The 11,551-nt window shown below is 37.4% G+C and overlaps 1 protein-coding gene across 1 annotated transcript in view; it reads right to left on the bottom strand.

Annotated features, from left to right (window-relative positions):
- Positions 1–11,551, bottom strand: part of PKD2L2 (polycystin 2 like 2, transient receptor potential cation channel) — a 43,830-nt gene that overhangs the window by 3,805 nt on the left and 28,474 nt on the right. Inside the window, exon 13 of the mRNA XM_047085163.1 lies at positions 430–542. Coding sequence (XP_046941119.1) covers positions 430–542 — 113 coding nt within the window. The remainder of the gene's footprint in view (positions 1–429; positions 543–11,551) is intronic.

The raw sequence follows: 11,551 nt of genomic DNA, 5'->3' as shown, positions 1-11,551 counted from the left end.
GTCCAACTTCAGCTCAGGTCATGATCTCAGGTTCGTGAGTTCAAGCCCCGTGTAGGGCTCTGTGCAGGCTTGGAGCCCAGAACCTGCTTCGGGTTCTTTGTCTCCCTCTCTCTCTGCCCCACCCCTGCTTGCACTCTGTCTCTATCTCTCAAAAATGAATAAACGTGAAAGAAAAGTGTTTTTTTTAAATATAAATGGCAGTTCCTATTTGGAGATGTAAGAGTAAAAGCAGTTGGTTTCACTCTTACCTTACATTTAAACAAATGGAGTATTGTGCTTTCTGATTAATTTCAAAGTTGAGTAAAAAGATGAAAAAAAAGGGGGTGGCATCTCAGAATAAGGTTCTGATTTCGGGAAAATAATGTAATTCATGTCCCCAGTCACCATATCATGATATCCCAGAGTGCCCTGGTTAGAACAAATACTTACTCTCGAAATTCTTGTTGCGTGACAGGCTGGTAGTCATCTTGAATTTCTGAAGAATAATACTTTTTCTCAAGCCTCTCTTTCCACTTTTTCATCTGCTCTGCACTTTGAATCTCCTGTCAAGTCAGAGGACAAGCATAGGCTGCACCTTTAAATTTTTCTCTATCTTAAGTCTTTGGTACCCAAGCATCACAGCATTGAGAATCTTTGTATTTTTTAATCTAAATGGCTTTATTTTTTTTTCTTGTCTTATTGCACTGGTTAAACCTCCAGTACAAGATGGAATAGAGATAGTGAGAATGGACGTCCTTGCTTTGATGCTGATCTTAGGGAGAAAGCATTCAGTTTGTCATCAGTATGTAGGCTTATAGCTGACAGGTTTTTGGGGTTTTTTTTGTTTTGTTTTGTTTTTGTTTTTGTTTTTTTGTAGATACTCCTTATGAAGTCTTGTAAAATCTCTTTTCTACAGTTTGCTGAGAGTTTCTGTTATGGCTGAATGTTGACTTAGGTGAAATGCTTTTTTTTAAGGTACATAAATTATTATTTGTTCTTTTCCTTTTTATTCTATTGGTATGGTGAGTTGCATTAATTGATTTTCAACATTCCCTTCCTGAGAGACACCCCATTGGTCACAGTGCTTTATTGTTAAATTCAATTTGCCAATGTTTTGTTGAGGATTTTTGCATCTGCATTTATGAAATATGTTGGTCTGTATATTTTTTTTTCTTTTAGTGTCTTTCTCTGTTTTCTTTATCAGGGTAACTTTATTTTTTTACTTTTTTTTTGAGTTGATTTTTTTTTAATTTTAATTTTTTAAAATTTGCATCCAAATTAGCGTATAGTGCAACAATGATTTCAGGAGTAGATTCCTTAGTGCCTCTTATCCATTTAGCCCATCTCCCCTCCCACAACCCCTCCTGTAACCCTCAGTTTGTTCTCCATATTTATGAGTCTCTTCTGTTTTGTCCCCCTCCCTGTTTTTATATTATTTTTGTTTCCCTTCCCTTATGTTCATAAGTTTTGTCTTTTAAAGTCCTCATATGAGTGAAGTCATATGATTTTTGTCTTTATCTCACTAATTTCACTTAGCATAATACCCTCCATTTCCATCCACATAGTTGCAAATGGCAAGATTTCATTCTTTTTGATTGCTGAGTAATATTCCATTATATATATATGTAATATATATATATACACGCGCCACATCTTCTTTATCCATTCATCCATCAATGGACATTTGGTCTCTTTCCATACTTTGGCTATTGTGGATAGTGCTGCTATAAACATGGGGGTGCATGTGTCCCTTTGAAACAGCACACCTGTATTCCGTGGATAAATGCCTCATAGTGCAATTGCTGGGTCGTAGGGTAGTTCTATTTTTAGTTTTTTTAGGAACCTCCATATTGTTTTCCAGAGTGGCTGCACCAGTTCGCATTCCCACAGCATTGAGAATCTTAAACTGTGTAGTTTACTCTCCAGAGCTGTGATGTTGAGCCCCACTGGACTTTTGCCCTTCCTGGTTTTTTCAGTCTGTGCATCAGCAGATTCACTTGAGAGGGCTTGGTATTAGTACTGTTCACTCTTGTTGGGTGGGTTTTTCTTTGTGTGTGTGTGTGTGTGTGTATGTGTGTGTGTGTTTTAATTAAAATCCTCAGCTTGTTCTTCACTGCCTCTTCCCCTGTGCCTCTCCAGCTGAGTTTTTCTGGTTTTCTGTTCTTCACTTGGCCAAAGCTGAGCTGTTCTTTTCTGTACTTTTGTTGCTTAATGAAGCAAATGTATTTCAGAGTACATCTGTGGGTATATGTTCTCCCAGCTGCTTCGCAGCCAGACCCCTGCAGTCTTACCTAACAGTCCCTAGTCCCTTTTTCGGGATTACTGCATCAATATATGCACTCCAGTCTGTCCACAGACCCCAAAATAAGCTCCTCATACCAGCGAATTCTTGTTGCATTTTTCTCTGCTTCTAAAGAGTCCTTCCTGTGTGTTGTCCTCACTACCACCCACTTCCTTTTTAGCATCCAAATAACATTTTCCCAACTTTAGGGGGAAAAAGAGTTATGTTGTGGAAAATAGGGGCAGCACTAAAAAAAGGGAAAGAAGAGACATTGCACCCAGATATGATCCAGAGACTTTCCAGTATCTGATACCATCCTGCTCCAGCAATAATGTGAAGTAACTAAGTTGATCCCTTTATAAGCATTCTGATCCCTTTATAAGCATCCTCAGAGAGGATGGTGATGCCCTTGTCCATACAAGCATAAATGTATGCTATTCTGGTCAAAGAAACTATTCTATCAGACAGTGTCTATTGTTAAACCAACATATCAGAAGTAGGAAAGGATGGCTTTCAATCTTGCTACTTTTATTTTGGCCACATTATAGCATTTATGTTTTTACACAGTCACCGATAAATTTAATGTGGTAAAGCGGTAGGCCCTGCAACTATTTCTAAATGACCAGGCCTAATTAAAATGTAGATGTGTAAGTAGTTTGGGTTAAACAGACTGCCTAGTAAACTTGACTCATCCTTCAGAAAACCCATCTCAACTATCACTACGTCTGTGAAGCCTGCCTTGACATTCACAGGAAAGTGATGCTTTTCCTCACAAGCAGAGGACCGACTCTTCAAGGGCATTTTCTCCAAGTTCCAAGGTCCTTACACCCTCACCTCTTCCTGTAGATGGTAGCTGTCTCTTACTGTTGTCTCTGGATTAATTTAGTGTTAAACACTGGCTTTTCTAGTCCTCTACTACCTCAGAAAGGAATTCTTTCTGTGGTAAATACCCTCTTTTTGGACTACCTAGTGTAGTCCACTGGACCCTAACTAATGAGTACTTGGTAGCAGGGGAACTCCAAAGAAACAGACCCTCAGAGATAGCGTATTTCCAGCAAGGGACATAACAGACTTTTAAGAATATGAGATGAACACCCGGCCCTTTGGGATTCCTCAGGCTACAGAACCAGCAGGGAAAGCAGCGGTTACTCAACTAACTGAGGTAACTGATCCCAATTGCCAAGGAAAAATTGACTGCTGCTACAGAATGGGCTCAGAGAGGGCTGTATTTGGAACCCAGGGAATTCTCTGGGGGATGCCTCCTGATACTCTTATGAACAAAAATAGACTGTGTAGTTGAGGGGCACCTGGCTGTCTCAGCAGAGCATGCAGCTCTTGATTTCAGGGTTGTGAGTTTGGGCCCCTATATTAGGGTAGAGTTTACTTAATATAAATAAATCCATAAATAGTAGTTTGAACATTAAGTTCTTAAGGAATTGTGATATCAGTAGAAAAGGTCTTAATATCACTCAGAGAGAAATACAGTTACTGTTGGGACTGTGCTTTTCCCTTTTGGGGGAGAGGAGAAAAGTGCCTTCATTTGTATAAAGGATAATTCCAACTTATTCAGTGGAACCTTGAAAAATAGTTATTATCGTTTTATAGAAGTTCACACGTGTACTAAAAGCCGAAAGGATGAGCTGGACTATTTGATCTCTCTCAACTCAAAATTTGCCTTCTTTTTTTTCTTTTTAATATTTTTATTTATTTTTGAGAGAGAGCGTGTGTGCATGAGTGGGGGAGGGGCAGAAAGAGAGAGGGAGACACAGAATCTGAAACAGGCTCTGGGCTCAGAGCTGTGAGCACAGAGCCTGACGCAGGGCCCGAACTCAGAAATGGCGAGATCATGACCTGAGCCAAAGTGGAATGCTTAACCGACTGTGCCACCCAGGCACTCCTCAAAACACCTTCTTAAACTCTGATGCTGGGTCTCAGGTTTTACTAACCTCATTCCTCAGGCTTTTGCTACACTGGCTTGTTAGGTTCTGCCTTCGTGGAGGATGGAGAGGTGCAGGAGAGTCTGGGTTTTTATCTATCACCATTGTTTCTGCAAATAGTAGTTGTCTCCAGCAGTAGTGGTTGGCTCCAGGCTGCGGCATTCCTGATGTCTTTGGCATAACCAGAACCAGGCCCATCACACTCAGAAACAGCAGTGGCAGGGGTGGGATGGGGATTACCCTCAGAGGTCTCACTAGACAGCTCTGGAGGCTGAGTCTCTAAGATAAGGTTCAGAAAACTTCACCTTTTGTAACCTCAGCCTTGGGAGGGGTAGTGTCCTCCTACAGTCTGAGTTGCATCAGGGTTTTTACTTTTTCTGCCTTCCATTCCCCATGTAATCATTTCCCTGTAGTTAATTTCTTGTTTGAAATATATAATGTGGTTTCCATTTTCCTAAGTCCTGACTCACAGTATATATTCTTATTTCATCAAGTATATTTTTGTGTCTTTAAGGAATGTTTAAAATTTTTCCATTTCTTGGTTTTAAACACTTTTTATGAATCCCTGGGCATTTTCTTTGTTGCTATTATAGAGTCTTCTATAATTTTTAATGAACTGGTTGGTGTTTGCATAATTGCATTTACTTAGATTATTTTTTTCCTAATGCTGCATTGAATTCTGGTACTTGCATACCTAGGAAACTTGAATACCTAGTTGGCAGACCTAGGAAGCTTTAAGAGAATCGTAAGTCAAATAGAAGTAGTTTATTTATATCTCTTCCCTTTCAATTCTTAACATTTCTAATTTATCTCTCTTAATTGTTTTGGCTGATCCCTCCAGTACATCCTTTCTTGTCCCTTGTCCCTGACATGTCATTGTTTCTCTGTTAAGTAAGGTACTAGCTTAGGGGTGAGATAGATATGTTTTTTGGTGGGGGGGGGAGGGTGAGATAAATGTTTTTATCATATCAAGGAAGTGTTCATTGATTCCTGTTTTGTTTTGTTGTCCTAAGATTAGATATTGAATCTTCCCAAATATCTAGCATCTGTGGAAAATGATCATGTAACTTTCCTTTTGGATCTGTTAATAGAATGAGTTATGTTAATTAGTTGATTACCCAATTTTAAACCATCTTTCCATTCTTAGAGTAAGCCCTACTGAATCATGTTATATTATTGTGTTCGATTCTGTTGCTATTATTTTATTTAGGATTTTTACTTCAAAATTTATAACTGGTATGTGTATGTGTGTGTATAGTCATTTTACATGATGACTATATAGCCATTTTATAAAAATAATTTGACAGTTGTCCATTTTCTTTTTTCTCTGGAACAGCTTGAGTAGTTTGAAACTATTTGTTCCTTACAAATATGATACAATTTATTTGTGGGGCCTCATTTATTTTTCAGGTAGCTCTTTCATGACCTTATTTCTTCTATAGAGTGGATTTGTTTAGGTTTTTAAAAATCTTTTCTGGGATCAGTTTTGATAAATTTATTTTCAGAGAAAAATTACCCACTGCTTTCAGTTTTTCAAACATTATTTGCATAAAGTTATACAAAAAAGTCTCTTAGTGATTTTTTTTCAGGTGTACAACATAATTTCATATATGTATATTTTGTGAAATGATCACTATAGTAAGTGTAATTATTAGTCAACCTTCATCACTACACAGTTAATAGATTTTTTTCTTATGATGAGAACTTTAAGATCTACTCTCTTAGCAACTTTCAAATATACAATACAGTATTGTTAACTGTAGTCATCATCTATACATTACATCCCCAGAACTTACTTATTTTATAATTATAAGTTTGTACCTTTTGATCACCTTCACCCATTTTACTCGCCCCTACTCCGTTTCTTGGCAACTACCAATCTGTTCTGTTTATGAGTTCATTTTTTGTTTTTGTTGTTTTTAGATTCCACATATAAGTGAGATCATACAGTATTTGTCTTTCTCTAACTTATTTCACTTAACATAATGCTACCAAAATCTATCCATATTGTTGCACATGTCAGGATTTTCTTTTTTAATAATTTTTTAAATGCTTATTTATTTTTGAGAGAGAGAGGGACAGAGCACAAGCAGGGGAGGGGCAGAGAAAGAGGAAGACACAGAATCTTAAGCAGGCACCAGGCTCTGAGCTGTCAGCCCAGAGCCTGATGCAGGGCTTGAATTCATGAATCATGAGATGACCTGAGCTGAAGCTGGACGCTTAACTGACTGAGCCACTCAGGCACCCCAGGATTTCCTTTAATGGCTGAGTTTACACACACACACACACACACACACACACACACACACACACACACACACTCACACACACACACACACACAATTTCTTTATCCATTGATGGACACTTGGGTTATTTCCATGTCTTGGCTATTCTAAACAATGCTGCAGTGAAAATGGGGGTGTGGATATGTTTTTGAATTAAGAGTTTTTGTTCCCTTCAAAACAAAAGTGGAATTACTGGTAATCATATGTTAGTTGTAATTTACATTTTTTTGAGGTCCCTCCACACTGTTTTCCACAGTGGCTGCACCAGTTTTCATTCCCACCAACAGTACAAGAGGGTTCCCTCTTCTCCACATCCTTGCCAACCCTTGTTATTGTCTTTTTGATGACAGCCATTTTAACAGGTGTGATGTAATATCTCGTGGTTTTGACTGGCATTTCCCTGATGAGTGATGTTGAGCACCTTTTCATGTACCTGTTGACCATCTGTATGTCTTTGGACAATGTCAATTCAGATCCTCTGCTCACTTTTTATGGTATTGTTTGGTGTTTTTTTTTGTTTGTTTTGTTATTGAGTTGTAGGAGTTCTTTATGTATTTTGGATATTAACTCCTTATCAGATATATAATTTGTAAATATTTTCTTCTATTCACTATGTTGCCTTTTCATTTTGTTGTTTACTTTGCTGTACAGAAGCTTTCTAGCTTTATGTATTCCAATTTGTTGTATTTTTGCTTTTGCTGCCTTTGGTTTTGGTGTCAGATCCAAAAAACCATTGCTGAGACTGAGGACAAGGAACATACTGCCTAAGTTTTCTTTTAAGCGTTTTATCGTTTTGGGTGTTCATGTTCAAGTATTTAATCCATTTTGTGCAATTTTGTGTAAATTATATGGAAGATACTGGTCCAGTTTTGCTCTTTTGCATGTGGCTCTCTAGTTTCCCCAGCAGCATTTATTGCAGAGACTATCCCTTTCCCATTGTATGTTCTTGGATCTTTTGTCATAAATTAATTGGCCATATGTGGGAAGGTTTATTTCCAGACTATTTTATTCCATTGGTTTCTGTGTCTCTTTTTATGCTAATACCATATTATTTGGATTGCTATAGTTTTGTAATATAGTTTGAAATCAGGGTGTGTTATGCCTCCAAGTTTCTTCTTTCTTCAGTTATTCTTTCCCAAGGCTGCTTTGGCTATTTGGGGTCTTTTGCGGTTCCATGCATATTTTAGGACTTTTTGTTCTATTTCTGTGCAAAATGCCATTGGAGTTTTGTGAGGCATTGCATTGAATCTGTACATTGGCTCTGGGTAGTATGAACATTTTAACAATACTAATTCTGCTAATCCATGAGCCTGGAATACCTTTCCATTTGTTTGTGTCTTCTTCAATTTCTTTCAGTGATATTTTAAAAATTAATTTTAAGAGAAAGTGAGAGAGAGTGTGTGAGTGGGAGAGGGGCAAAGAGAGGGAGAGGGAGACTCCCAAACAGGCTCCATGCTGTCAGTGCAGAGCCCAATGTGGGGCTTGAACCCCCAAAGATCGTGACCTGAGCTGAAGTCAAGAGTCAGATACTCAACCAACTGAGTCACTCAGGTGCCCCTCATTGATATTTTTTTAAATTCCTTATTTCTTCATTATTTCTCCCATTGTAACTTCTTTGTATGTTTATGCTTTCTCTCCTTTATTCCATTTGTTGGCTAATGGTTTCTTTCCACTGATTTATTTTTTTCCCCCCTACGGATCTTTTCAAGGAACCAGCCTTTTTATTTATTTATACAGCTTTGTGTTTGCCACTCACTGGTTCTGTTTTTATCTTTATTTCTTATTTGTTGTTTTCCTATTTATTGTTCTTTTCCAACTTTTTGAGTTACATGCTAAAATCAATTTCTTTTCAGTCTTGGTTTTTGTTGATAAATTTAAGGCTACTGATTTTCCTCTGGCATTTGACTTTAATCTCATAGATTTTCCTATATACTGTTTTTATTGTTTTTATAAGAATTCTACGGTTTCATTTTGTAGTTCCCATTTGATTCAAGAATTAATAGTTTAAAATCTTGGTTAAGTAATGTTTTTATTTTCTGATTTTCTTAGAACATTTTTATTATGTTGCTTTCAGATCATTTTTTTCTGTATTAACCAGTTGGTTAATTTATTGGAATTTATTGAGGCTGTTTGTGCTCCAGTATGTGATCATTTTTCATGAATGGGTTTTTAAAAAGCAGATGTATATTCTTACAGAGTTAAATATATATAACTGTAGGATCACCTTATTCATTTTATTGTTTGAGTTTTATCCTCTTATTTTTCCTTATTTATCCCTTTATTTAAAAAATAATTCTTTTTTTAAGAGAATTTTTAAGAGAGAAAGAGTGTGTTGAGTAGGGGGAGGGGCAGGGAGAGAGAGAATCCCATGCAGCCTTTTTGCTGCCCGTGTAGAGCCCTACGTAGGTAGGCTCAGTTTCACAAATCATGAGATCATGACCTCAGCCGATACCAGGGGTCAAATGCTCAACCAACTGAGCCACCCAGATGCCCCTATTTCTCCTTTTGTAAGTTTAGTAGTCCATACCTTATGGAAGTTGATGTTACATTATTTGGTGCATGGATAACCATAACTATTAAAATTCATGTTATCATTATAAAGTGGCCTTCATCTCATTTACAGCTTTATTTCTAGGATTCTACCTTGACTTATATTCAGTTGTGTCCTCTGATATCTTTTGCTTGTCTATTAAAAAATTTTTTTAATGTTTATTTTTAAGAGACAGAGAGAGCATGGGCGGGGGAGGGGTAGAGAGACAGAGGGAGACACAGAATCCAAAGCAAGCTCCAGGCTCTGAGCTGTTAGTACAGAGCCCAACACGGGGCTTGAACTTACAAACTCTGAGATCATGACCTGAGCCACAGCTGGATGCTTAACTGACTGAGCCACCCAGGCGCACCCCATCTTTTGCTTGCCTATGTAGACCTTTGCCTATGGTTTTATATTGAATTTCTCTGAGTCACTTTGTTTTATGTATATATTTTAGGATATAGCATAGAACTGGGTGTTGCTTTGTGATTCAATCTGAAAATGTTTTTCTTTTTAAGTAAATTAAGCTTAGTTGCTTTTACTGATATGTCAGACATACCTGGTCACAGTTACATCATACCGTTTTATGTTACATTTTAAATTTTTTACCATGTGTTATATTTTATTTTCATTTTTGCTTTGATTATTCTGCCCTTAGGAATGTACATATTTTTGTTTTCATGGTTTGTTTTTATTCTTTCTTTCTTTTTTTTTTTTTAATACTACCCGAGTCCTCTTTTTCCTGCTTTGGTTCCCTCAACTAGGAATCAAATTCAACAAGAAAATTAGCTTATAGTTCCAACTATATTTAAATCTTATTACCACATTTCGTTGTATCTGAGAGATGGAGTCTACTGTTAGACACACCATTATTTATGTACCACTTAGGAAAGAAAGGCTGCCAATTACAGTGTGATACACTATCAACCATAAGGCATATCTTGATTTTAGAGATGTTAAAATGTGAAAAGAAAATATGTTTTAAAGTCCATGAAATAGTATATTATTTTTATTAAAGTATTTTTAAATATGCTAAAATTTATTCTTATTGGTTATTAACTCTAAATGATAATTCTCTTTTTAAAAATTTTATTTATTTATTTTGAGATAGAGAAAGAGTGTGAGCAAGGGCAGGGCAGAGAGAGAGAGGGAGATGGAGAATCTCAAGTAGGCTCCACACTCACTGGGGAGCCCGATGTGGGTCTCTATCTCATGATCATATGAGATCATGACCTGAGCTGAAATCAAGAGTCAGATGCTTAACTGACTGAGCCACCCAGGCGCTCCTACATGAATTCTTTAACTTTGAGCTATTATATATGAACCACTCCATCAATGTTTTCTACTTTATACCTTCTCTCTTCCTTCTTCGTTTTTGCAAAATTTCTCCGATCATCTTTTGGTTGGCTGAAACTGATATTCTCATAGAACCCTCAGGAATACAACATTATTCTGAGTTCTTGCGCGTTGAAAACTCTTTGAGCCTATACACTGGAAACACAGTTGTGCTCCAAATAAATATGCTTGGCTTACATTTTCTTTCCTTGCATGTATTGTGGGTACGGTTCTGTTGATGTACGGTGTTGAATGTTGTCATGCTAACCTGGTTTTCCTTTTCTTAGAAGTCCAGATTTTTTTTTTAATGTTTATTTATTTTTGAGACAGAGAGAGACAGAGCATGAATGGGGGAGGAGCAGAGAGAGAGGGAGACACAGAATCTGAAATAGGCTCCAGGCTCTGAGCAGTCAGCCCAGAGCCCAACGCGAGGCTCGAACTCACGGACCGCGAGATCGTGACCTGAGCTGAAGTCGGACGCTTAACCGACTGAGCCACCCAGGCGCCCCTTGGAAGTCCAGATTTTACCTGGATGAGTCTCATGTTCATTCGAGGTGATTTCCCACAGGTACACAGTATGTCTTTCAATTTACATCATCTTTTATTTCAGAAATGGTTTACTGAATTATAATTTTGTTTTTAAAAGAATCTCAAAATTAGGGGAAAGTTACAAAAACTTTTTCTTTCCTTTGAAGTATTTGAAGTTGCCAACATGAATGCCCCAGTGTCCCTGATCACATCAATGTGTATTTCCTGCTTACAAGGACGTTTTCCTTTATAGTCGCAGCACAACCATCAGAGTCAGAAGATTGATACTGATAGATGATTATCTTCTAATGCTGAGTCCCCCCATTCAAATTTGCCACTTGTCCAGGATTAGGCACTGTATTTACTTGTCTGTCTTTTAATCTCATTCATTCTGGTATCGTTCCTCTGCTTTACCGTGGCTTGTCATGTTGACCATGACACTTTTAAAGAATACAGGCCAGTTATCTTGCAGAACGTCCCTCAGTTTTGTGTGATATTTTGTCATGTTCTACATTTTTGGCAGAAATGGTACAGAAGTGATGCTGTTGTCTCTTAGCATCTTACTGGCTGGTGTATGGTTTCAGTTTTTCCCCATACTGATTAAGGCAGTATCTGCCAGATTCCTCCACCCTGACATATTCTTTTTCTTTTGGTTAAATAATATGTATTTTGTGG

This window comes from Lynx rufus, unplaced genomic scaffold (genome assembly GCF_022079265.1).
Source record: "Lynx rufus isolate CCGP_SWC_20201006 ecotype Redwood Valley unplaced genomic scaffold, mLynRuf1.p SCAF_1, whole genome shotgun sequence".
Classification (NCBI taxonomy): Eukaryota; Metazoa; Chordata; class Mammalia; order Carnivora; family Felidae; genus Lynx; species Lynx rufus.
Note: the sequence above shows the minus strand (reverse complement) of the source record. Positions and strands in the feature narration are given on the sequence as shown.